The 27,851-nt window shown below is 40.3% G+C and overlaps 1 protein-coding gene across 4 annotated transcripts; it reads left to right on the top strand.

The window, feature by feature from the left end:
• The first annotated feature begins 415 nt into the window (after window positions 1-415).
• On the top strand, window positions 416-27,851 carry LOC147048339 (protein turtle homolog A-like). 4 transcript variants are annotated; one of them, XM_085926218.1, is made up of 21 exons: window positions 416-621; window positions 4,922-5,016; window positions 5,109-5,309; window positions 8,489-8,635; window positions 8,710-8,858; window positions 8,941-9,052; window positions 10,459-10,600; window positions 11,831-11,976; window positions 12,290-12,432; window positions 13,188-13,328; window positions 14,200-14,316; window positions 14,869-15,019; window positions 15,692-15,803; window positions 16,846-17,036; window positions 17,273-17,493; window positions 17,813-17,897; window positions 18,300-18,467; window positions 18,596-18,632; window positions 18,865-20,889; window positions 21,039-21,109; window positions 21,736-27,851. In XM_085926218.1, exons 2-21 carry the CDS (start codon window positions 4,956-4,958, stop codon window positions 21,897-21,899), a joined length of 4,584 nt encoding a protein of 1,527 aa, XP_085782344.1. In that variant the 5' UTR covers window positions 416-621; window positions 4,922-4,955; the 3' UTR covers window positions 21,900-27,851. The 4 variants fall into 4 exon arrangements, with proteins under 4 accessions (XP_085782344.1, XP_085782342.1, XP_085782343.1 ...); XM_085926216.1 differs by having other exon boundaries at window positions 21,036-21,109; XM_085926217.1 differs by lacking the exon at window positions 416-621 and having other exon boundaries at window positions 2,049-5,016; window positions 21,036-21,109.

Below are 27,851 nucleotides of genomic sequence, written 5' to 3'. Positions count from 1 at the left end.
CATTGAAAGTTTAAGTAATTGCTCAAATGTATTTTAATGGAGTCTCTGTTTTACCGATTATGATGCAGCTCGAGCTATCTCCACATCACTATTTTTGCATTTATGCAATGTAACTCCGTGGATTGTTCTAATACTTTTGTCTAGACGGCTGGGTGTCAGTACAAGCGCAATGACACCCTCTTGTGGCCGCTCCTATAATGGACCTGCATCCATCGGGGGGGATTTAGGTCACGGGTAAAAAAATAAAAAAAATAAACATTTGAATTACTCGTCTGCATGCGTCTGTGCTGGCTTTTAAGGGCGTGCTTTAAATGCAAATGTGGTGGCCGAGGACTTTTGACTTTGACAAGGAAAGGGGCGGCCGTGTGCTCAGGGGAGGGAGGGAGGGAGGACACACGAGAGCGGTGGAGTGGCTCACTTGGTTACCTGGATGAGAAACAGACACCTGTTACCTGTTCTTGTTCACCACAGGTATCACTTTTCAGCTCGGTTCTCAGGGCAACAAAGAACCGAGGAGGCCAGATGCTCCTCATGACTCACTTCTAGTCGGACTGGTGAATATACAAAGGATTACAAAAATTTAAATAACTCAAAGACCGCCGGAGCGTCACCAAGCTACAGGTACGATGCGTTTAAATGACCTCAGCATATTCCATTGATTATCTATTTTTGTTTAACTCATTTTGCAATGGGTCCGATACGTTAGAGGTCAAAAAGTTGCAATCCCGAGAAACCCGAAGAGGTGGTGCCGCATGTGGCATTTTTCAATTTGACTTATTTGACAGGAAAATTTGGATGTATGCTTGCTTTTCAATGGAATCACTGCTGAAAAAAAAAATGAATAATAATAATTGGCTGAATGGAAGACACATCTTTTGTGCAACTGAATTAGCAGGCACTTAGAGGCTTCTCAAATGATCTATCCAGTCATCTTATTTATATAGCGCTTGTCCTCAATTTGGATCATGCGAGATCTGGAGTCTCTCTACAAGGTGATTTTGGACGAGTAAATATCGTCACCGGCAGACACCCTAGTGAGAATAAACCAAAGTAAACGGTAGCATGGAAGGCGGTATGTTGAGTGACCTTCAAGTATCCAGTGAAACTTTTCTTGTCAGGATAAGTGGCATGAAAGTTTGACAAATCGAATGATTGGTTATGAATAAATAAATAAAAGTTTGGTTGTAAATAAATACATGTATCTTGCTCATCTGTCTATGTCAGTGATGTATAGTGACAGACAATTTTTTAGATGGCAGAAAACACGGATGCTCGATATCACTTTTATTCAGACCGATACCAAGTACCGATACTACCGGTACTGTTGATACTCTGTCTCCTTCTAATTTCTAGTTCTTGAATGTAAAAATGCCCACAAGAGGTTACAAGTATTATTGCAAATACAATACCTGGAATTAAAGACAAATATCGACGTTATATCGATACTTGGTATCGATACTCGATCAGAAAGCAGAAAGTGCATACATAACTGACACATTTTTTGTTTGGCGGTGAGACTTTATGAACGATGAATGTGTTCCTTTGACCAAACGGTGTTCATTTTGTTTCGATGCCATGACATAGTGTTTTTTTTTGTCACCCTACTTTCAGGGGGTTAATGTCCAGTTGAACTTGATGTCAGGAACAGCCTTGAAAAAGTCCAAAGTCAGTCAGTGAGCAAACACTGATTGCTTTCCTCTTTAGGGAGTCACTGTTTCAATCAATAGCTGGGACACTATTAAAGGACATTTGGAATGCTTCGACTCAAACAAGAGCAGACACTGGTGTGATTCATAATTGAATCGCCAAAACAAACCCGGGACCTTTTTTTTTTTTATAGCTACCCTCACAGATCCAGGAGGCAGAACTTGCTGATAGATGTGTTTCAGAAGCCCCATCAATCAGCTGCTCCTCAATTTCGCTCCTTATGTAGATTAAAACGGCAACACCGGCGCGTCTCTACAGCTCGTCCCTCGCCGTCTCAGTTGATAAATCAAGACGGGGAAAGGGGGAATGGGAGGGGGGGGGGGGTTGTTAGAGAATCAACTTCTCATTTATGATGATTCGAAATGTTTTGTTGCCCTGTCACCAACGCTTGCGTTAATCAGCGCGAGGGCGTGAACGTTTGTCCAAGCAAATGTCAAGGGAGCAACCCGGCCGTGTTGCCATTCAATATTTCTCACCTCGTCTGGTTGCTTTTTTTTTTTTGGTTTTGTTTGACGGGTTGAATTATTTCCATGCAATGTTTTTCTCATATCGATCTCCATTTTGTGTCCTTTCACAATAGCTGTTACGCAATCCCTGTTTGCCTTGATTGCCTCAGTAACTATTTTGCCATTAACGTTAAATCTTGGCTATCAATAGTGACATAAACATTTTGATGGACTTGTTTTGTTGTGTTGAGAGGCAGTTGGAAAAAAAAAAAAGCTTCCAGAAAGTTTGCAAGCACATTGTGATGTATTTCTCACACTGACACCGTGGCAGGCTGCAATCAAGAAAATATGCCACACATCATTAATCTAACTTGGACTGCCTAATTCATATTTGACAGAAAGTGAGTTATTATTTTCCCAAAGATTTACGACTTGATCCGCCCTACCCGACTCGCTCTTGTTCTCCGTGGGAGCACCTTCAGCTGACAACTTTTTCACTTCTGCGGCAAAAAAAAAAAGCAAACTTTCATTTCCACTATCGCTGGCAGAGTGGAATAAAAGTGTCCGTCAACATTGTGCCGGAAAATTAAACGTCTTTGCTATGCATATTGGCTGTGTCAGAAATGGGGGGCTTTTCTCAGCTATCATTCAAATTATATCACAGATAAATTTGGAATTTTCTAGCGTAGGTTTGCTTTTTCCTCCTTTCACGGTGGAAAGCGAAAAAGGCTTTCTTGCTTCCTCTTGTGCCTCTGTACTTGCACTCCTCACATACTGACGAACTCTCATCCCACATCATAACCGACGAGACGATGACACCCACACGGGTCAAGTGCGCGGCCATCTTGCCTAAATGGGAAGTCTTGCCTGGCTACAACAGTTGGCAGACTTAGTAGCGAAATAAACGGAAAGTAGCCGACATTCTATTTCAAATACAGTTACAACATATTTCGTCATGCTGTTAACACACCCAGGACTACGGTTTTAGTGGCTGACACGTCACATCGTTAGGGTAGCTAGCATGTACGAGTATGCTAGCTCCCACAACCCCAATTTACGCATATTAAACATGCCCCAGTTTGGGAAATGCTCATTTGATACATGTTTTACACGGTTCCTGTCAATGTTGAGACTTCAGAGGCAGTTGTTGACGCCAAGGGTATTGACAAGGAGCCCATCAGGCAGTCATGTGTCAACGGCCGTCGTTTGGTATTTTCCCATGTGGGTATTTCCTTTGAGGCTTAGTGCTCTTTGAAAAATAAAAAACATGTTGCTCTTTCTTTGGGTTATATAAGACGAGAGTAGCTCTGACAAGTCAAAGCAAACATTGATGCTTTTACCTCTATTTCAGGAAATCTCTGAGGGATGTGTCACTTTTTAATCATCTTTTGACTTTTCTTAACCTTTCAAAGCAGTTCCTTATCCATCATCGAAGCAAATCACAACATTTTTCAGGATTCCTTCCAAGTGGGCTTCTATATATTTTGCCTCCAATCTAAAACTGTGTCTTAGTACCTCTTTCATTCTGTGGGCTTAGTTCCAAAACATAGATCACAGTCACTATCTCAATAAAGTCAATTTGGCCCCCAGCTTGACAACCGCCAAGGGACACTAGTCAGGGAAATCTCCGACAGTGTTTTAGCTAGCTTGGATCGATCTGCTAAATCAGCTGTTTAAAAACAACCCCAACCTCAACCAGGGGAGTCTCATCCGAGAGCTTTCTCGGTGCCCCCGTTGCTTTAGGGAAAAACCCAGAATAGTATTTGTTGGGGCACGGAATCATTGTAGTCGAATGACATTGGGAGCATTGAGTCGATATTCTTTTATCCAAACAGGGACTCTATTAATTAAACTTCACGGAAGAGTATTTTGTCGAGCGGTCGTCAAAAAATAGCAAGAGTTGCAACCTTAAAGTTGTCAGGGGAGGATGTCTCTTGATGTCAGTTATTATCCTCAATGTGACTTTCATTTACAAAGAGCTGTGAACAATAGCTTAGTGGCTAGAAAACCTTTGCTTACAAGGAGAGGTGGCTTGCAAGGATGCTTTGAAAGCTCCAGTACATTTTTTTTTTTTCTCCTTCATCTATCTATGTCCTTGATACCAACTACAAAGCATCTTTGTGGGGAACGTTGGAATTCAACCTCTGAGGAATTGGTTTAGAAACTTGGACTAACTATATAGTGCCTAGATGATGTAAATAATTCAGGTATATGAATGATCACAGACAATCAAGGGGTCTAAGAATATGCAAAAACGGCATTCAAATTAGCGGTATCAAAATGTTCTCCTTGTGGTGGCCACAGAGTGACCAAGGGTGGCCATGGCCACCCCTGGCCACCCCTGGCCACCATGTAGCTCCGCCCCTGTTTAACCATTGATGCTTAGCTTATCTTCACCCTTAAGTGTTGCGCGAGCCAAATGCCTTCATTGATGCGCTCTAAATAAAACACTAAGATGTCATTATGCACACGACTCTCAGAAGATTTAAACGACATTTATGACATTTACTTTCACCCAAAGATATAAGGGCCTGGGTTGTTTTCTGGCTTACTGAGGCAACTATGCCCATTTGTGTAATGATATGGGACGAATTCCAATCATTGAAAGCTATATAAAAATCAAAAGGCTCCTTTCCCCGGTGTCTGTAAAATCATGAGAGAAATAGAAGCTCAAAGCGGAGCGCTTTGCTTTCACAGATGGTCGTTTGCGTGTCTGCGACAAAGTTATTAATGTGAGCGTGACAATTGTGTGCTTTTTATGCCAACAGATTGAGCATGCTTCAGGTGGTTTGAACCACAGATATGGGGTCAAGAAGATTTTACTTGCAGAATTTATCAGCGGTGACTCTTTTTTGTCTCGTCTGTAAGTACATTAGACAGAAATATGCAGTCCATTGAGCGCTATTTAAAGAATTCTGCATGACTTTTTTTTTTTTCCTTCTTATAATTTTACAGGGACTGTTGATGGGAAAATAACAGAAATGCGCGGAAAGATCCACGGCGAGGCGGAGTTGACTTGCAGTGTCGGTCCATCCTACTCAGCTGTTGTCTCATCTGGCTCACTGCACGTGGTTGAATGGGTGCGACAAGGGCTCGACGTCCCTGTGCTGATGAAATTCGGATCCTATGCGCCTCGGGTCCATCCGCAATATGAGGGTGAGCAAACATGCTGACTGCAGCTGTAGTCTTCTATACATGGATTGGGAAGGGGGGAGGCAGTAGCCCGATGGCCACCCCCTAGCTCCGCCAGTGGATGTCAACGCAAAGTCTTTGTGCCAACTGGAGAATTTTTTTTCGTGACACCAAAACATTTGTAAAATTCACTCCCAATGATTTAAATGCATAAGAAAATGCTGTTCTTTGAGAAAAGGCACAAGCCCACCATTCTGCTATTTCAAAACTAGCCACATTTATAAGGACCTACTTTGGTTGCATCATTATCATCATCATCATTATTTTTTTATGCCGACAGTCCTGAAAACAAAGAATATCTTGCAGGGAAATCATTAGCAATTTCTCCTTCTGTTTAAGACTACTTTTTCTTATTCTTCAAATTCAACAACAGTGAATAGAGAGCATGACTGGTTGTTATCGTTTGTCTAAGCGCTTCTCTTTTCTTCCTTCCTCCTTGAAATTCTATTATTGCACCTGAAGACACCAAAATGTTTCTATTTTCAAGTGCAGCTGCTCCAAAACATTTTTGGTGCTCTTTTTTATTTTTTTAAGAGTACACTTGAGCAAAATAAAGGGCTTTAACCCTCAGTTTCATTCACATAATCTACTTGACCTATGATGAGACAGACAGATAGATTTAAACATTCAATATTTTCCATCATGGTGACCTCATTAGAATAAGACAGGTATTATAAAAACCTAGTAGAAGAATAAAACTCATTTTTTATCAGTCATCAGTTTTTACTATAGAGGCATCTTTAAAAAATAAAAATAATAATACATCAATGTGATACTCGGCTTTCTATCACGGTGTTGTATCTTCCTAAGTGTCTTCGTGATTTTCCCCGAGGCGCTGGCCATTTATTGCTTTCTATGTCAGTGCTGTTCAGCACATATGGAAGCAATGTTTTCCATCTTTGTGATAAGATGGAAATATTTTTCATGCTGCCGTGCTTTCGCTGTCAACACCTTTGAGGAAATGAAGAGAAAGCGCTCGGTGGCACATTTAAATGTCATATTGAGATTTCCAGAGGCAACGCAAGGCGTGAGTCAAAATGGTGGCGGTGTACTTTCCGAGAGGCTGTTTTAAATATTAGAACCACACATTTAATAAATAAATAAATACATTTAAAAAAGGAAAACATAAATAAATGAAATATAAATAAATGAAATAAAAAATACAATTAAAATAAATAAATAAATAACATTTAAAAAAATAAAAACATAATAATAAAATGAAAAAATCCCGTATTCAGAACATGACTTTAAATGAAACCAAATTGACCTTACGGGCCACACCAAGCAGAGAGCAACAACATTTTTGTATTCAGCTCCTCCCCCACTTTACCTGACCAGGAAACATGACACCATCATTTCCATCAGCATGAACCTTGACCGATGAATTGCTGTATGTGGGAGTGGAGTTGAATTTATTTCCCAGCCAAAGCCTGTAAAGACAGTCACCCTTTTGCGCTTGATCCATCAACATGCTCCGAGGTCACGTTTTATAATACTTGATGTTACCATGTCAGATAAAGCAAGGAAAACATTCTTGTTATTCAGGACCTCCTCAATTTCTTTAACCTTTGTCCTGTAATTTACTCTGCAAGGTTTGTCTACTGCTACACTGCCATAAATCATCCAGCAGAGAGAGAGGGAAAAAAAAGTCGTAAACTTATCTGCCTCTCCTCTTGTGACAAACAAAAAAACGACTCTCCTGCCCCCGTACAAAAAGGTTTGAAAGGGCTTCTTTGTAATCTGCTGCTTCACACAGCCACATGGCTGTGGGAGTAACGTGCATCATGGGAAACCAACGCTTTAAAAGAACAACAGGTGTGGATTTCGACTCCTCGGGTCATGTACTCAGGTGTCGCCGGGGTTTCGGCTCCACACTTCCACTGTTGTTTCCTTGTGGCTGTATCATAAATAAATAAATAAATGAATAAATAAATGGGCAGTGGAGCTTTTCCAAATAGCGGCTCATCATGTCCGTTATTAATCTTTGGGTTAGATAATGTTCCGACTTGCCAAAGGGTTGGATTTAAATGGATTTGTAGCCCGTCGCTCACAAAAAGCCACAAAGACTTTGAATGTATTTGTTTTTGACAGAGCTGTAAAAAAACGGAGGATTAGTGTCAACTGTGTGAAAACGAGCCAACTCCCCCAACCCCCTTGTATCTATACTAGATGAAAAATAAACACAGCTGTATATTGATCCGTGTGAGCTCTTCCCGCTTAAATCCAATCGGTGATAACAGACTGTGTTCAGATGTTAACATTTCACGCATAGTTAGCATGACGTCCTCTCCGACATGAACTCTCATCGACTTGTGCACCGGGATGTCTCGCGTTTGTCTCAGCCCCCCCGATGGATCTACGGTCGATCGGTTGATTCAATGTCCAAATGATCATACCTGCTTAACGGTGAAGTCGTTTGTCAATACAACAAAGCGCTTATTAGTGATGACCAAATGAAGCTTCAAATATGCTTGGTGAACCAGTTGTTGTATTTTTAAGTGCGCTCCATGATATCATTTGTTCAACTCACTTTTCAGTTGGCAGCTTCATTCTATCTTATGTTCTTGCACTTCTTTTATCAGTCACCTTTGTTGCCCCAGCCCAACCTTTCCACCCGTGGTGCTACAGTGACCTATTTACCGCACCGAACAAGTAAACATGAGAGGACTCAAGTGGCATGTGCCCAAGGTTGCATTTTGAAATCCTGCCTGGAATGAGAGTGTATTTTACCCGATTGTAACTCCACCCTGTCTTCCATTCCCTGTGGACTTAGTTGCCTTTGGCAGCCTGGAAAAGTAAATAGGGTGTGTTATCACCAATGACATAGCTAACATCCACTTCCTGCTTTTCTCTAAACGGTCAGGATCAACACTTTGTGCAAAACTTTGAACCTGGTTTTAAGCATCTCACAAAAGGATATTTTTGTAATCCCTGTTTTAAGAGATGGAGGACGACGTGTCCTTTATGTATTGTTCAAATGGACAGTTTCACCTATACCACTGCGCATTAGGAAAAAAAAGCTAACATATCAAGGGAGCTATCACCTGGCAACTGTGAGATTAGATTTCTGAGTGTGTACTAAGTGCATGTGTTATTTATACATATATGCATCATGTTGCAAGCTGCTGTTTATGTCGCTGTAGGGCGGGTTTCTCTGTTGGACATCAGCACTTTAAGGTTGGAAAATCTAAAACTGGAGGACCAGGGCCCGTACGAGTGCCGGATCCTTTTATTAGATAAACCCACAGAGGAGCTTCGGAACGGCACCTGGATTATGCTTTCTGTTATTGGTGAGGCAATTTAGGTGTTCATTTGATTTAGTTTACATTTTCAAGAACAAACTTAAGCTAGTTTTCTTCCCCAGCGGCCCCTAGCTTCACCAAAACTCCGCCTCCTCTCCTGGAGAGTGTGGTCGGAGGTCACCTTTCTCTTCCGTGTGTTGCCGTTGGCAACCCTGTTCCAACCATCACCTGGCTGAAGGATGGAAGTGTGATTCAAATAGGGAATGATCAGGTATGGTTGGACACAACAAATATCTCCCAACACGTAGTTTTACGTTCCCACCTCTCTGTATCCGTCAAATCTTGTTTACCAGGAAGAAGGCTTATCTCTGACAGCAGTGAACGCGCACTCAGCTGGCCAGTATACCTGTCACGCTTCCAACTCGGAGGGAAACGCAACTCTCCAAACAAAAGTCAAGATAAAAGGTCAGTAAGCGCCTGTCTGTCGATCTGTTGTGCCGCCTGTCAATCTGTCTGGCTCCATGTTTCCTTTGGGATGCCTCATGTCTGCACTTGCGCGGCTGTGAGCCGATGCAATTTTTTTGTTTCCCTCTCTTGCATCATCATAGGGAAGGACTCTCAAACTGAACACTATTATTAGCACTCGACATTGATACCGCCAATGTTATACAAGCTGTCATCAGCGACTCAAAAAAATAGATTAAGTTGAGTTTTTTTTTCAGTTATGATAGCAAGAAATAACAAATCAAAAGTTTTTCAAATTGCACTTAGCCGCTACGGTTTATAGGTGGTCAGGTTCAGTCAGTGCAGCCTCCCATCGAACAATTGTCTGAGAACATCGGAAGGCCAATTTGGCTCATCATGTGCTGTGGTAGCTCTGTGATTCGATGCGGAATCCTGTCACGGCTGCTCAAAAAGCTTTGCTCAACTCTGACTTGCCGCCAAACGGTCTTTTCTAATGTTTCCGATTTGCAATAACACAGTAGCTTTGAGAAGATTTTACAGTGTATTGCATATTGATGTGCAAGCGCCTCTAATTGGATTACACTCCACTGCATAAAATGTTTTGAAAATGCAAACTTTTGAAATTCTTTATGGTTCCTGCTCGGGAAATTCCCTTCCAGGCATGCACGGAACAACACAAATGTTTAAATGGGATTTCATGGGACTGCACGCATTCACGGTGGGACAACATTTGAACAACTATCATAATATACTGCACATTAGCAGTCATGTCATGTAAAATACCACGGTTCAGCCTTATCTTACGGAAATTAGTTTCATTATTTTATCCATTATTTGTTGAAAAGCTCACCTATTTGCTCTTTCATATAGTTGCATTGCTTTGGCGCCATCTTGTGGCTTCTATTGGCAATTATAATACCCCCCCCCCCCCCATCTTCGCTTGTGTACATTCATCAAGCATTAAAGGACCTAAAACTCGATGCGAATATTTAAAAAGAATAGTCGGACCTCCTATAGAGACGCTAAATAATACACATGGTCGAATTTATACTTTGTTCCCTTCATTTAAATGGAGCCATTGCGCAACAGATTTCTTTACTGTTCACAGCTGCTCTATTTTCACGCGAGCAGAGGATTGTAAACCCTTAGGAAGTTTTAACATCGTCGTCCTCAATTCATTTATATCATTTTTATCTCTCTTAGTATTCAGATTGAATTTTCAAGGGTACACTTTGGAGCTTTAATCCCACTGTAGCTTCTTCACATGATGATACTGTGATTTATCAGTGTAATTAAGTAGAAGTGTAGCCACAAATGGATATAATGCATGACTCGGTTTGAAAAAGGGCTTTAAGTACAACTGTGACAACTTTCTTAAGCGATATGATGTCTTTGCCTTTCTCCAGGACCCCCAGTTATCGTGGTGCCTCCCAAAAGCAGCTCTCTAAATGCATCCCAGGATGCACTTCTTCACTGTCAGGCTGTGGCTGACCCTTCAAACATGACCTATGTGTGGCTGAAAGGAGGAGACAACGTCTACCACCTCGAGTCAGTTCGAAAATGACTTTTTATTAAGTGTGCGAATTTACTTTTTAGTCTGTGTTTTCTTTGTAGTATTATTAAAAATAAGAATAAAAAAAATACACAATATTGAATCAATAAATAAATGATGTAATTTGCAATAATACAAATTTGACTTGTCAAACAGGCGCAACATGATCATAAATTTTATTTATAGTTTAGAGTTTTTTTTATTTATTTTTGTCATTCATCTGGTTAAGGATGTGCAATCCATATTTTATATTTTGCCTCGTCGACGTGAGCGTGTTTGCGTGTCAACTCGTACATATATCAACAGACACTTGTGTTCCATTGCGTGTATGTCAAGCTTGTTGTAGATAAGTACGCACACTGGGAATAAGTGTGACAAGTCAGCACTCCTACAAAACGCTCTCCGACAACATAAAACGCGTTTGGCTCACGTCACATCAAAAAACCTAAAACAAAATTGTCTTAAAATCACAGAGGGCAAAAATACACATAGGAAATCGTTTTACCGTATAAGTGGCGGGAAAAAAAAATCGTTGGAGTTCTGCATGATTGTCAGCGCACCACCCGCCCACCACTTTTCTCAAAGTGATTGCTGGGAAAAAATCTAAAGAGCAGAAAGACTTTTTTTTTTTTTGGATGGACTTGATTTTTGTAGGAAAGTGTTGTTGTTTATTTTAAACTCAATTAATGAGAAACACATCTTGTTTTTCCAAATTTGAAAAGATATAACAGCTACGTAAACGTTCCAATTTTCTTTGATTATATTTCCTTGTGTGGCTGCATTGAAGCGTTGTGCACAGCGGGAGTTTATCAGAGATTATGTGGTGGAAACAGATGTCTGCCGCTCGATAGCATTTTAATGTGAGCGCCGAGACTGAATCATACATTTATTTGGTGGCAAAATGAGGCTAAAAAGCTGCTTACAGCCACTGAGTTGGCGGTAAATCTCTGCGTGTTCACAGCGACGACTAACCGCTTCACATTAGTCATTTGATTCATTGCTCGTATGGAAAAAAAAAAAAAAACTGTGCGCTCACAGCACTATTCAGTCACCGGTTAAGGTCCATATCAAAGCAAGCATGTGTTATGAGAAAAACAACAAAACATAAAAACTCCCACAATGTTTTACGGCCTTGACCAGCGTATGAAAGTTGAATTTCTTGGTGTTATGATTCTGAAGCAGCTGGTTTGTTCTTTGCATATTGAAGAGTTATGTTTACTTCGAAGGTCGCTGAAGTCACGCGTGAAGATCATGGTTGATGGAACCCTCCTTATCTCAAGACTCATCCCGGAGGATTCTGGGAACTACACTTGCGCGCCCACAAATGGCTTGCTGACACCACCCACTGCCTCTGCAGTCCTCACGGTCATGCGTACGTTTCTGTATCTAAATATATATTTGTTTTATATGTAGATATAAAATAATAAATAAATAAATACATTTAAATCTAAACATACGTGCATATATATTTTAATTTTATTTTATTTTTTTCATGGAGAATTGTTAAACCCTCCTGTGGGAAGTTCCTTTCCCACTTGTAAAATGTAGTACGACTCAACAATCTGTTCTCCAAATGAATCAGTGGTCAGTATGCGATCTCACCAGCATGTGCGACTAACTGTGTGGATGGAATCATCTGCTGTGCTTATTAAAAAATCATTTCAATTTCTTTTTCCTTTTTTCAGATCCAGCCCAGGCACTTGGAATGCCTCAGGAAACGTATCTTCCCACAGGCATGACCGGCATGGTTAACTGCTCCTTAATAGCTCAGCCTCCCCTCCTGAGTGTGGATTGGGTGAAGGATGGAGAGCCACTTGACCTGTCCTTGGTGAGTAAGACCACATGAGAGCTCTCTTCCGACAGTCTTCTTGCAAATGATGTCAAATTTCAAATTGTCGGGAGACTCAGTAGCATGTGGAAGAACCATAAATAGCCACGACAAACTGGCACGTCCTCCTCACCCTGGTCACACACTGCTGTGGGATGATGACACTGTGCTCCTCAAACAAGTCAAGATAATATGTGTTGGTCACAATAGCTGAGAGCACAACGCCAACATTGGTCAGACAACTCCATTTTTTCTTTTTGCTACTCCAAAATGAAAGTTTGTTCTACATCATACTTCATTTGCAATCACAATCAAGTTTGCGCCAATTTTTTTTGCATGCACAAACTTTAATTAAATGAGTCCATGTTTTGCCTGGTGGACAAGACATGCCACACAAAATGTGATATATTTCCCGCGGTGTGACACAAAGGCATGCGGAGTCACACTGTTGCCAATTATTTCACTTCCAACACCGCTGTCAGAAACGTTCACGGTCACAGTAACACACATGTCAAAAACACAATGACACTGTGATGCCAATGAGAACTTAACACAAGTCACTGACACCATGAAAGGAAAATTGAAGCCCTTATATATAACCCATACTTCTTCGAAGAGTGGTTAAGAATTTAGCTGTTCAGATATTTGTTTTTTCGTCCAAAAAATTGACAACTATGATGAATAAAGAAATTCACATGAAGTAACCGAGGTAGCATTTCGGGATTTCTTTTCAACTTGTTGTGTTTCTCGCACAGTATCCAGGATGGACTGTGACACAGGAAGGTAATTTGCTGATGGCCACCGTCAATGACGATGCAACGGGAGTGTATACTTGCACCCCGTTCAACAGCTATGGCAGCATGGGACGATCCGGACCGACCCAGGTCATTCTCCAGGTACAAGTTATTTATCATTTACGTCAGCGGTCCCCAACCTTTTTTGCGTCACGAACCGGTTAAGTGTCAGAAATATTTTCGCGGACCGGCCTTTACATAGATAAATAATACATTTATATGAATAAAGAATACATTTATAATAAATATATAAATATGATGAAATAAAATGATACGACCGGTTAAGTGTCAGAAATATTTTCGCGGACCGGCCTTTACATAGATAAATAATACATTTATATGAATAAAGAATACATTTATAATAAATATATAAATATGATGAAATAAAATGATACGACCGGCATGAAAACAAGTATTAACGACATACTTTTTTATTATTTATTTATTTATTTGTAATTATTTATTTGTTTTTTATTAACGTTGACTAATAAAACTCACAATTACGTTGAATTAGTGGGAGCACTGAGCTTGTTTCTCAGAAACGAGACGGTCCCATCTAGGCGTAATCGAAGACAATGACACCCCAAGTGGTTAAGGTTTGTCTTTTAATGCAGGATGCTTGGTCTCCATGTGATTTATGTGATACTTGAATCTTCTAATAAGATATAAAATGACAATGAATGTACCCCTTTAATTTTACAAATAGGTCCTTGTTGACCACTTGATTGTAATCAACCTAAATGGCATCTGTCACACTGAATCAAGAACGACATTTCATTGACCTTTTCACGTCGACGTCGGTGCCCTTTGGCATTAATGAGAGCCGGCTCTGAATCACAACAATAGTTGTGTAATTAGTCGCTTAATTGTGTGGCTAATCCTTTTGTTATTAAGATAATCTTGTCCAAAGAGAGCCATTAATTCTGTTTAAGTAGTGCAAACGACTGCCATGTTTTGCTTTGACGATTCGCAGGATCCCCCATCGTTCATTATTACTCCGGAGAAGCAGTACAAGCAGAAGGTTGGGAGAACCTTGCTCATCCCGTGTCAAGGCAACGACGACGCCACGGTCCAAGTGAGATGGACTAAGGTAAATTGGAAGGAGCCCCTCACCTAGTTTAAAACAACTCCTAGCTACCTGACATTCAGCTATCGAAATAGAAACTCACAAAAGAGGCGGTCGTTAAACGTTATGTAACGATGGCGCCAAAATCTCCCGCCCGCAGACAGAAACAGGCAGATGAAACACTAACTGGATTGTTTAATTTCCCACTTGATGGGTGGGCAGGCACTCAGAGACCCAAATATTTGTACATCAAGAATTAAAAAGCCAATTTGCCATAATAGAAGTCAGAACATTACAAGCAACTCGACATTCCACTTTCCCCGCAATCTGCCTGGCGCTAATTAACACATGCTACGGGGACCTGCCGTTCTAACACAGCGATCATAATAGAATTTATTGCGTGTGGAAGAAGGCTTTGAATGATAGCGATCACTTATGACCCAATTTTCAATCCAGTCTGCTATTCATTGTCAAATCAGATAGCCGGTTCTACGTATCGCTACCGAGGTGGCGGAATTAACGTAAAAGGATAACGCACACTTCAAATTCAAGATAGGATATTCCTTTTTTTCTAAGGTTGGCCTGACTCGCCCTCTCACTTATTCCGTCACACCCAATGGCTCACTGTCGCTGCGGCCCCTCACTAAGGACCACCACGGAATTTGGGAATGCAGTGTTTCTAACCGTGTCGCCATTGTAAAAGCCTTCACTCAAATCTTTGTCTTGGGTGAGTGCTATTTTTATTGATTGATTTATTTTTTTACTACATAGTGCTGTTGTTTCTTATGGTGTTGACGATAAATGATCCCTTCCGACGTAATGGAAGCCAGTTCGGCATGGCTGCAAACTACAAGCTCAATAATACACTTTAATGGGCAAAATGTGCATGAGTGGCAAGAAGCTCAAAAAAGAAATCATGTTTTTTTGTTTTTTCTACATTTGTATTCGGAAATCAACCCCTAGAATGTTTTCTAGGCCCCAAGTATATACAGTGGAGCCAATAAGATCATCTGTGATCTGTTTTAGAATATAAATCAAAACAAACAAACGAACGACGGAACGAACGAACAAACAAACTAAACTAAAATAAATTGTGGAATTTTTTTTGAGGATTGCTGAACTAAGCTTTTGCGAGGTATTCTGTACGCGTGATGGCAATTTAAATTCCCCCTCTGGCTTTTGTGAGACTTTGAGATGTATTTTTCTTGTACAACCTCGGGGACTTTTGACTTATAGGTTCCGCTGTATTAGGTATAATGACTTTTTTTGTGAGGGTCTATGCTTATGAGAGCGCCGCTCAAGCCTCGATTCTGCCTCCGGATGGTAAACACGGTCCAGTCTGAGCCCGTTGTTTTTTTTTTCCTCAATTTACATGAACTCTCTGTTCTTGCCCTTACAGGAACCAGCCCCCATGTAGCGACATTTCTTTTCGTCTCCCCAGGGGTGAGGCGGGCCAACATCTCTTGGGAAGCAGGCTTTGATGGCGGTTCAGCACAGACGTTTTCAGTTTGGTAGGTGTAAAGACTCCCGAGTTGTGCTCGGGCCGTAACCATAGCAACTATTGACGGCGCCGATATTACGCTATTCATCTTCAGGATGAGGAATTCATTTACCCATTATAAAGTCACGACAGCTACAAAAAAATGTGATGACGGAGTTTTATGAGTCAGTTATTAGTTAGGTGGTTATTGACAAGATGATGTTACTCCACGTATAGGATCGTATGAATCAGAACTTTATTACTGGTGCGGAAATTCATGCATGAACCAAAAAGTCTGTTGTGGTAATATTGACTTAAAAGGGGATTGGAGCGATTGATTGGTTACCAACCAGCCTAATGGATGTTTGGGTAAATACAAGTATCGTATTTTTTTGGTGCACAAAAAAAATAATTTTCTCAAAAATCTGCAGTGCGGCTTATAATCAAGTGCGCCTTATATGTATGGATGTCAAATTGAAGTTGAATAAACTGGTTCGCTTCATAAGCTGAAAGAATGGTAAAACTATAATACAAAAAGTCCGAGGCATTAAATATTAACAATTGTATCGTTGTGGGCGGTCTGTGTCATTTAATAGCAACCCATCACACTTTTCCTCACTTAAACCAGAACCTTATAATTAACTCCACCACATTAATAAATTCATATTTGAACCTCTCTAATGAAAGAAGATGACACTTAAAGCCAGGAGCTTCACACCTTGTATTAAGACTTAGATGAATAATTTTCAAAGGTTTTTCCGTTGTGGATAGGTGAATCATTTCTTTCTTCATCTTTTTTTGGGGGGCTTCAGGAGTCAAATTTTTTTTTTGCTCTGTATAAAATAGATATGCAGGACCTCTGCTCTGCCGCAGATAACGACAATCGCTCTAATTGGAGTGGCACTCTGTGCATTAGTGGAAATACATCAGTGCTGTCTTTGAAACAAAGATTTCCAGCTGGTGAATATGAATGATTAATGGAACCCACTTTTCTGTCATGTTTCATAAAAGCACACTCCCAGAATTGTCCTCCCCTCTTTTGTTTTCACATCTCGTTCTTGTTCCTTCTGCAGGGTGAAAAAGATTTCAGCACGTGCTAATGAAGGGAAGCACGAGTGGTTCTCGGTGCCCGTCCCAGCTATCTCCGGCACCGCCTTAGTGGTGACGGGACTTTCTCCTGCCACTGAGTATCAGTTCAGCGTCCTATCTCACAACAAAGTTGGGACAGGACCTTTTAGTGAGATTACCACTGTGCGAACCTTAGGTCAGTATCCTCCTCACTCATCCTTTTATCTTTCAGTAGCAGAAATAATATTTCATACAATTATTTCATAATTATATTATATTATAGTTAAAGTATATTCTATAAAATACGTGGCAAAATAATAATAATAATAATAATAATAATAATAATACTTGTCATTATCTCACTATTTTATTATTATTATTTTTTAAAAACATGCTCAGAGATATTCCAGCTCAATTTGTTACTTCTGTCAGATCCCACAGCAAGCAGAGTTCAGCTGCCCAAGGCACCTTCCTCACTGTCAGCCAGTTTGGGCTCAGCAGGTGTTGTTCTGCACTGGGCACCTCCTCTGGAGCAACCTGCACCCATCACGGGGTTTGTTCTTCAGTACCGTGTCAAGCAAGGGAATTGGATCAATTTGGATGAAGATATAAGTGCCAACAAGAGTGAAATCATTGTTGCGGGCCTGCACAAGGTAAAAGAAAGTATTTTTGTTTGTGGACTGATTGTTTCGTATACCCTGAAAAAGAATATTGTTCATTTGCCTACATAGTTTACATATTACTGATGTCATTTTGACTTTTGTGGATTCAGTCATTCACACTACAAGGCAGAAATGACTATTCTGTCTTCCATCAATCTTCATGTGTTTTTTCCTCTGTGTGCCGCCTTCTATTGCTCTCTTCTAGTCAAATTCAAATCAACTTCATTAGCATTGCAGGCACAGTGGTGTTGACAAAGTGAGGTTTCATCCCATGTGTGTGTGTGTGTGTGTGTGTGTGTGTTGGTCTCAGGACTGCGTATATGAGCTGAGGCTGCTAACTCGGTGCGGAGAGCTGCTGAGCGAGCCCAGTCCATCACTCAATGTCTCCACCATGGGTAAGTGTTGGAGCAACCGTGCCCCTCAAGTTCTCATTCAACATAAATATACATACAAATATAAATATATATATATTTATATATATATACAAATATCCAGGTTCAAATTTGAGTCGGGCAACTTTGGTTCAGGTTTGCGAACTAGCCAAGTTGAAATAAAACAAAATGGCATTTGCTGTCGAAACCTGCTTTTCATCAAGTGAAACGTTCCGCACTGTTCTTTTATCTGCCAAGGTAACCCTCCACGTTAATTTCCTTCTTGACATCGATACATTGAAAACGTTTGTAGCTGTTGCCTCTAATCTTTCAAAGGAAACGTACTTTGTCGAGACCGGTTTTCGCCGACTTCTATCACAATTAGCTCGCTTAGATCGGCATTTACAAACTAATGTGTCGTGACAGGAATGGAGATGTACACTTCTTCATCTCGACTGCTGGAGTCTCCAGAACCGTTACTGGCTGGCGTTCTTGGTGGAGTTGGTTTTATGTGTTTGGCGCTGGTATTGCTGTTGGGGTTCGCCTACCTCATCAAGCACAGGAGGAATTTACGACGCCAAAAGACGCCGAAAGGTAAAATCACAAAGTTCATAAAGTGCGTTTTAATGCAGGATAGGGGTCTATTGTCTGAAATTTTGCTCAGTATGATTGTACCCTGCAATAAGGATTTGCCCCATTTTGCCCCACCCCCTCCCTTCCAGAACCCCCACCTGCCATCTATAAGTGCTCCCCATCAATGTAAGTACCTTCATCATGTGCTCTCTATGCCTCCCGTTGACCTTTCCATGCCAGCTGCTTATTTTTTTACAGAAAATATATTGACGGTGTTAGGGAATCCGTTTTTATACCCTCAGTGCTTTTTCTGAGTTCGACTCATTTTCTCTCACCTTGTTATTTTCTCTCCATCTGACACTTCTGCCATTTCTAACTGTTTTCTTCTTCCACCCCTCGTTCCTACTCTCACTCACAGAAAGATTTCAGGCGCCGGCAGTACAGACAGTGTGTTGAAGAAAAGCCTACTTCCAGCCAATGCTTTCTATCCCACCACTTCCTCTACCATCTCCTCCTCCTCCAAGACAGATTGTTCCTCCTTCACCCGTGAGAACCGGCAGGAGCTCCTCTCAAACCACAGAAGAAGCCTCAATCAATTCCAGGGTCTAAAATCATGCCCCGTTTTTCCTTCTGTTGAGTTGATAACCAGAAGTCCAGATGGGCACTTTGTAATGACCCCGCATGACACACTGAATGTTCAAAAATTGGCATCATTACGCTCAGAGGAACAAGACAGTAAAAATCCACCGTTTGTTCTTTCTGTGGATTTTCCACTATGTAAACAATCGGAATCGAATGCATCGAGGCAAACCTGTGACATCACCCGGCATCTGGATGGAGATATCTTTGATCGTACGGGGAATTACGACGGCTTTCCTGACTTGAACAGTCTGTGCTCCAACAGTAACCGATCCAGTGTTTCCCATCACACAAAAGTAACATCTCCCACATTTCCTGTACTGCCGCATTTACGGTCAAGCCTCGGCCATTACCAGCCTTCGACAACAGCCAGCACTCTGGTTCTCCAAATGGAACACGAGCGAGAGAGAGGAAACCTGACTCACTGCCTGAAATTAGCTAAGGAGAGGGAAGAGCTGGCGAAGGAACTCCAGAAATACAAAGTGTACAAAGAAGAAATAATAAGAGAGACACCGGTGCCTGAGAAGAGAGAGAATGGCGGTAACAAGCTTTTTCACGGCTACAAGAGACACACCTTGCCATGCAGGCACCGACAGAGCTACGGGGACAGCTTTGGTCTGTCGCCAAGTCCTTACTTCTCATCTTCTGTCCACTGGAATGATTTTTCTCCCATGAACACAGACAGAAGCTCTTTCAGTCCTTCCACTCCTCCAAATTCCTTTTTTTATGCTGGTAAGCAACATCCTACTCCATCCTTAACCGCAGAGCGAGCGGACCATTCTTCCAATAAGAGATTAACACCCCCACATGCCTCCCCGACAATGAGACACAAACGGGTACAGGAAACACCACAGGGCGATCATGATGTACCGCAATCCATATTCTCGGAAACAAATGTATCTTTCCCCGAGACACCGAGACAAACCAATCCACCGTTTCATCAAAAATATAGCCAAAGATCCAATTTGACTCTGGATGCAGGGCCGGATGCGGAGTTGAATGTTGGTATTGAGATGAGTGTGGATGAGCCGGCGCTTGAAACATGTGTCACGAAAAAGCCAATGCTACACGACAGAATCGCCTCTCATGTACGAGAGGGATTCTCTCGCCTAAGTGGCTACGAAGAAATGAGAAGGAGTGTGAGTTTTTACGACCAAGATAAATCTTCAGGGCCGAAACTGCGCAGAGCTATGAGCCAAGGTTCAAAACTGTGCGACTCCAAGCAGCAAAGGCACAGCCTCGACATGAGAAGACACAAGGATACGGATTTCCTCACCCCTGATGCGTGGATAGACTCTTTAAGCAAAGAAAAACACACTCGTTCCTCAGACTCTTTGCATGCAGATAATCAAAGTTCGCCCAGCAACATTACTAGCCAAACTACCGACTATTTACCCATTAGCAATCCATTAAGGTCTCTTAGTGACTGCAAGCTAACAGCTGCGTCTGTCTTACCCAATCCTCCTAAATGGCCAGATCAATACCAGGACGTCATCCAAAACGCAATAAGTTACCCAAGGGCTACGATCGAGTTTTCCCGAAACTTTGTACTTGTTGACAACAAGCCCCCAAATAATCTAGCCACGCTGGAAATGGAGGCCGAATCCTACGAGGAGGTGCCTGACTGCGGAGGCAGCTACAGTAGTTTTGCAAGCAGTGGCCGAGGGAGCATGGAGCCTGCAAATGGACGCTTGTCTTTCAGTCATTTCTCCACAAACAACACCAGCTCACCTGAAACTGTACAGGAGGGCGGCCAGACTAACACACCGAATACGTACAGTCATCAAATTGCTAAAAGCCAAAGGTGCGTAAGACCTACAAAAACAGTGGCTTCCTTGTTTCTCGTGTAAATGATACTTCTGGTCCTAATATTCTGAAACGTATCCCGTACGTGTAGTGGAAAGTGTTTGGTGAGATTGAAAAGCTTTGACGTTCTCTCTCTCTCTCCAGCAGAAAGCCCTCTGTTGATGAGAACTATGAGTGGGATGAGGCTGATATATGTTCACAGTCAGGAGACCATCACGGTGAGGCATTTTTTGGTGCGTGTGTGCAACTTGTAGTATAAAAAGGTTTGTCTTTTTCAAATTAATCATGATTAATTCATGAAAGATGTAACATGCTATGGACGTAAACACGACCAGACAGAGTGAGGACAGGAAAGACTGAGTTTGTAGCTAAAATCATGCAATCGTGCCTATATTTAGTACCCGGTTGCTAAGCTAGCGAACAGATTCCCGAGTATTCTAAACAAGCCTTTCACGACGCAATAAAAAGGTTCAGTTTGGTTTGAGCATTTTTAACAATAGGAATGTAGGTCACGGCCATGCATCTCGTTCATCGTCTTCTCCTTCAAAGCAAAGCTTTTTATTGCAACTATATTTAAAATTAGTGGCAACAGGCACCTGACTGTGACCTGTTCAGTCGCTTAGCAACAAGTGCCAAATAAGGACATGCTGGCGCTCAGTCACCTTATGCTGGCCCGTAGTAATTATCGCAAAAGCTAAGTGCAGTGTGAAAAGGACTTGATACTACAGTATCCAAATTGGGTCATTACGCATTCATCAGTGAGATTTTCCAGATGAAATACTATAAAAGATGTTACATTTGAAGTAAACTGTCATTAATATCTCAAGCGTCTCGCTACCCACAGGCCTCGTGACGCCATTGAACCGACGGAACGCCGCGGTACTTTGTAGCCCTCCCAGCATGAAGTTTTCAACTAAGCCACAGACAAACTTCAGTCAGAGCTCTTCCCTGAAGGGGCATCAAAGCAGCCGCTGTGCGTTGCGTGAACCTGACACTGTGCTTTTCTGAAAATCCCAGCCGATGAGTCTGTCGCTGTTGCCAGTCAATTATTGATTGCACCAAGCGACAAGCACGTGAAGCTTCCGGTGTTATTATTATTATTTTTCTTTTCAATGTTGTTTTAGTTTGGGACCAGGTACTTCCTGTTTTGTCTTGTTGTGTGTAAAAATCAATCTGGCAGTCTATGAATTTCTAAAGAGTTTACTGCATGATGCCAGTCAAAAGCATATCTATCATGATGTTTGCTGGATTCATACACTCCATCGTTCCAATTGCTTCTTTTCAAATGACACAATTCTGGTATCAATTTTTTTCTTTGTTCTTCACATTAATCAAGCAAATAAATAATGACAGAGTGGCATGTTGTAGAAAAGCATTGTTGGGTATGCCTCCTATAATTGAAATTCACAACAGATGCGTTCACTGCAAATCAATGTCCCCCTGTGGACTGTTTTCATTTTCTGCTCTTCACATATTACAAGTCTATAAAAGAGAAAACCACATGTGGTACTCAGGGGATTTGTAGTCAGCGCTACTTTAGTTTATAATCCAAACACAGTGTCCAAAACACAAAACAAAGAAAAATGTGTTTTCCCCCTTGAATACCAAGTGAACATTTGCTTACATTTTTCTTTTCCTGCTTGTGTGCTGCTTGCAGTTGCGATGCAGGAAATGCAATTAATAAAAAAAATCTACTAAGAAATCCTTTTTTTTTTTTTTCTGCAACAGCAGTTTTTTTCTTTACCATATCAGCTCCACCTAATTTTCTCACAGCGACATTGTTTTCCGTTTACATCTCAAGCTAAGTCTTTTGTAAGCAGTTGATTTCATTGAGTGATCAAATACTTGTCTTCCATTTGAACAAACGCCCAGTCCTACTAATTCTATTAGAACAGCAGCGCAAAACAATGTGAGGTCGTGTCACAGTCGTCTGTTTTAATCTTCTGCAATTCCATTTATTTATTCTTTTATAGCACTTGAGCAACGATTGGGTGGGAAGAGCATATTTCTCGTCATATTTCTTCTGTCTGGCTGTAAAATGTGAAAGCTCACAGTGGGAATGCAGCCCATATGGCTGGATTCCCGCAAGTGTTTTTGTTGCTCTTTAGTGACATAAAGGTAGCACAAATTGACAGGCAAGGTTGCAAGTACAATGCAACTTGTCAATAGAAATCATTTTATATATTTCCTTTTTTTTTTTTTTTATCCAACAAAACTTTCTTTTGAAACATTTTTGTACTTTTTTTGGTGGTAACGTTTATGACCAAAACATTAAAATATTGTCATTTCTGCTCTACACTATTTTGCGTTGTGTAACTGTCACACAAATATTTTAAATTAAACAATTGTGCGTTTCTTGTCAACGTGTTTTGCATTGAAAGAAAAAACAAACAAAATTTTGATTGCAAACAAAAACTGTAAGTGACAGTTTAAAAGCCTCCACCAGACAGCCCACCCCTCTTGGCTTCCATCTTGCACATGCAAGCTGACACTAAACTGCTCATTGAAAAAGGAACAAAAACCAGTTGGCATCACATCAAGATTGCTGCGAGGTTCAAATCAGAATCCACTCATAAAAGTAATCACCGGACTAATTCAATACTATTGTGGAAATGACCTTGAGACGTGACTAATTATTATCTCATTAATACAATGAGCTGGTGAAGCATTAAGTGTTTTAATTACTTTGTCACATTCTTGGAACTTATCCCTGCAGTGGAGATGAAACAAGGACAATTTGTAAAATTGGTGGACACAGATGGTGGAAGCCATCAATCAGATATCCATCATCATTTAGGCTATAAGCTTATTGAGAGAAAATTTCATTTTGTCAGAATTCTGGCCCATCTTGAGAATATTCTCCACAAGGGCCATTCATTCAATGACCATGAAGAGCTCTAAGTTCTCAGGTTGAAAACCCTCTCTGGAAAATCATTTGTATCTTTGTTTGTGCTTGTATTGTTGAGTATGACTCACATTCAACATCTTCTGTGGCTCCACAGGGAATCTTTTAAAAGCTTTCCAACCAACCCAAGTGCTTCGGTGACAGAAAAGCCTGCCAGGTTTTTAAAAAAGAGACGCTGCACTAAAATTGTGCTCGGTGTCGTGCTTCCATTTGAATTATTTTATGCAAAAAAAACCATTTTTACCTTGTTTGACAATAGGATCTGCAGAATGAGAATAATGCTGACATTTAGGGGATTTTTACTTAAAGAAAGTAATTTTATTTATATTATCTATCGGTAATCTATTGTTGATGATAAGCTATAGGGATTTTGGAAAGTTAAAGGACAAGGAAAATGTTGGCAATGAAAAAAAAAACCAAGAAAAAAAACCCCACATTCCATTTCCTGGAGGGTTGCTTTCTGTTTTCAGGAATTGCCTAAGGTGAAAGACAGAACATGGAGACATGTGAGCGGAAGAGTACCGTGCTTTTCCCATCATTTGCCGCTATCAGATCGACATAGGCTATATTTGGTAGAGATTGCAGGATATTCTTAAAGCATCCATGGCCTTGTCTGGTATTATTAGAATGTATGCTATCTCTTGTACTACAGCAAAAACACAAATATGCTCATTCACTGGAGACCCAAACAGCCAAACAACAAGATGAGGCGTTAACATAAATCCCTTTCTCGCTAAAGACAGGAATGGGTTAGAAAAAATGTGATGAAAGTCATTTTGAATTTTATTCATTTCAAAAAAAGACAGCAAATCAAATCTTAAAATCTCAAATTTATTTCTAAAATGAATTGGATTTTCTTAAGGGGTGCTTTAGCCCCCCCCCCCCAAAAATGGACTAGATGCGCCTGTGGTATCCAGCAAAATCAGTGCAGTATTGTCAGAACTGTGTTAGAAGCTCATCATAGACTATTCATAAACACATATTACAATCAACACCCCTAACAAGCATTAAGACTTTTTTTAATTTTATTTACCAGGGCCATTTGCTTTTTTTTATTGATTATAATTGTCTTTACAATAGAAAATGCGCCACATACACATTGAGTAACAATCGTAAATATCATTCAACCTCACTAGAAGAAACCAATTATGCAATTGTATTAAAATGATGATTAAAAAAAGGGAGGATGTCGCTTTTTCCAAGGACAGAACAACAGAACGAATGGAGAAAATAAATTCTAGTTCTTTTTGTACTTAATATTCCAGCCTTTTAAAGCATACACGGACAGGGTCACCAAATCAGACAAAGCAGACTGTCTTTCAGACACCAAAGAGGATTCGATAACTGTCTAGTTGAACATTCTGAATTGTACAATGAACGTACAGTATACTGCATCCTGGCCTTGCAGTCGTGATAGAAATTGCTATGACTCCAACAAACAAAAACACTATCAGGTTGTAGCAGCCAGAGTGCACATGGAGAACAACCCAACTAACAAACGTGGCTTTCAGCCCGATCCATACAAAAGATGGAAATGAAAATGAGCGAAATTATACCCTTCGGCAATATAGATTCAATAAATGTCGACATAAAATTGTGGGTTGGTGTTGCTCTCCCATGGGAAGTTTGATTTGAGTTTCAGCTCAGCCCATCCTAATCTCTTCAGCTACATTTAGAGACACGGAAACGTTCTGGCTAAGATTCTGTTGGTGTCAACACTTCATCATGTTGTCCATTGTCCACACAATCGCTTGTGGAAAACAAATCAACCCGAGATCCACTTTAAGGGTCAATAATGTTAATTGCGCTGGAAATAAACAGTGAGCGTAATCTTTAAATTAAATCTACCTTACAGCCAAAACAATTGGCAGCATAGATCGTGGCAGTTTCTCAGCGTGCGACAAGTTGATTCACACAAAAATCAATGTGCCTTTAGATCTTTGTTTAAGCATCCAGAAAAAAAACAACAACAACACAATTTGTTAGACAGAGCAAAAGGTAAAATGTATCCAAGATGGATATATACAATTAAGAACTCAAGACAAGATTTGTAGCATTTGCTTTGGAATAATTTCATATCTTGAGGCAGTTTTTGTGGAGTCGCATGCTCAAGTGTGGCTTTTTTTTTTTAAAAAAAAAAGAAAAAAAGTATATTTTTTTTTTACCTGCAATCATTTCAGACATTCAGACTATTATAGCAATTTCATCTAATTGCCGTATGGCGTTTTGTTTCAGTCAGACAAATAACTGTTTGTCCCTGTGATTTAGCTGTGAGGAAAATTGTCAAATATTTCCAACTGATAAATTTGACGATGCTGGCAACCCGATCTGCGTCGATTATTTGACCTCCTGAATGTTGTTGCCTAAAGCTTCAACTTTGATTGTATTTAAAGCACTGATGCAGATGCAAAATACAAAAGCGTTTGTGTTGTATCGCGTAAAGGTTTGGGTTGTTTAATTATTACGTATTCTAGCAATTAGCATTGATTTAGAATTTAGTAATTTTGCTAAAAATGCAGAGTTAAGACAAGCTCTCCATTCTTTTGATTTTCAACAGTTTTTGTCCAAACGACCTTTTAGAATATAACCTCGAGTCCCTTTTTTTTTTTATTTTTAAAAGAAACTTCTTGGACTTGAGTAACTTCAGTCTTGTTTCGTTTTGTCATCCCTGAGGGCTGACAGACGCATCATTAAAATGTTTTGTACATTCGCATAAGACAGCTGTTTTTGTATTCCTGTGAAGTGATTTTAAGAAGTGCAGGTCTATCTGTGGATGGGATCAAAAAGAATTGTGTAAAAAAAAAAAAAAAAGTTACTGACTTTAATTCGAGAGTGTTTTATCTTTGTTTTTACCTCGGGTCATTTTGCTCTATTTAAAAGTATTGTAATGTGCGATGTTGGAGCCGTTTGCGTAAACATGGACTCACAAACATCCCACAACTGCGCATATGTTACTAGTACATGATGGCCCTCTCTTGTTTCCCTTGTTTCATTGCATAAACGGGCCCATTAAAATTTAATAAACTCTCACATCTTCACAAAACAATTTCTTTAACAATTTCCTCCAACTGATTAATACATTTATACCGCTTACAGGCAGAAGGCCGCTACAGAGAAATATTTTTTCTTCGTCAACGCTTTCTAGGAGCTTATCCATCTCGTTTCATTTTGTGTCGTTTGCAGGTATCGACCGAAAAAAAAAAAAATATCAAATGTACTCCAGGCAATGTGGGGAGCCAATGAGACTCAAGTCACACAAAGTAACTCTATCAATCTGCTGGGGTCTTTTATCCATGGTCATAATTCATTATTTAATTTGAAAGACTTGGTCTCGCCTCATGGAATGTATAATTTGTGCTAATGAGCCGTACACATGGCGTTCAATAGTTTCCTCACTCGTAGACAAAATACCAAGCCGCCATTTAATTTTGTTAGTCCATTGTGCGATTCTGCTGTGACATTTAATTCCCCAAATCCAAAAGTACCCCTTAATTATTCAGCTTGTTCAATCAACACAGAACAGTTGGGATGGGAAATATAACATCTTTTTTTTTTATAGCTGATGTAATAACATATATTGATGCTCTTACTGTCCCTGTATACTCAATAAAATGAGTGTCCAAAACACTAAAATGGACGTTTTTATCTTTGCAGTTCATTATGAGAAGTAGTCACATTGACTTTAGTCTGAAAATATTGCTGAACACGATTCAGATTATGAAAGTCAATGGGAACGGCTCTTATCATGATTTTACAAGTGGCCAATTTTGCAACAATTCAAAATTTGAATGGCAGTTGTACGATTTAACGACATCGCAAATCAAAATGAATCACTTTTGGGATTATAAATGAGCTGGTCTGAATTTGCATTTGAACATTTTATTTTATTGATATATTCCATGAAAAATAAGATAGCCATCCACCATCCACCAAAAAATGCTATGTTCAATTTTTAAAATTGCTGAGTAAATTGTGATAATTGCAGACAATATTTGTACTTTCGGAAGCAATGGTCAATTTAGAATAGGCTTGTGTGGAAAAGAAAATTCCCCAAA

Source organism: Syngnathus leptorhynchus, chromosome 12 (assembly GCF_054491065.1).
Source record: "Syngnathus leptorhynchus isolate UIUO chromosome 12, UIUO_Slep, whole genome shotgun sequence".
NCBI lineage: Eukaryota > Metazoa > Chordata > Actinopteri > Syngnathiformes > Syngnathidae > Syngnathus > Syngnathus leptorhynchus.
The sequence above is the reverse complement of the archived record's forward strand: the minus strand, read 5'-3'. Positions and strand labels throughout refer to the sequence as shown.

Excerpts from the sequence above, each read along its gene's own strand:
- LOC147048339 (XM_085926216.1), top strand. The coding sequence starts at position 4,956 with ATGGGGTCAAGAAGATTTTACTTGCAGAATTTATCAGCGGTGACTCTT. Across the intron at positions 13,329-14,199 it reads CGACCCAGGTCATTCTCCAG|GATCCCCCATCGTTCATTAT; the intron begins GTACAAGTTATT and ends GACGATTCGCAG. Across the intron at positions 14,317-14,868 it reads TCCAAGTGAGATGGACTAAG|GTTGGCCTGACTCGCCCTCT; the intron begins GTAAATTGGAAG and ends TTTTTTTCTAAG.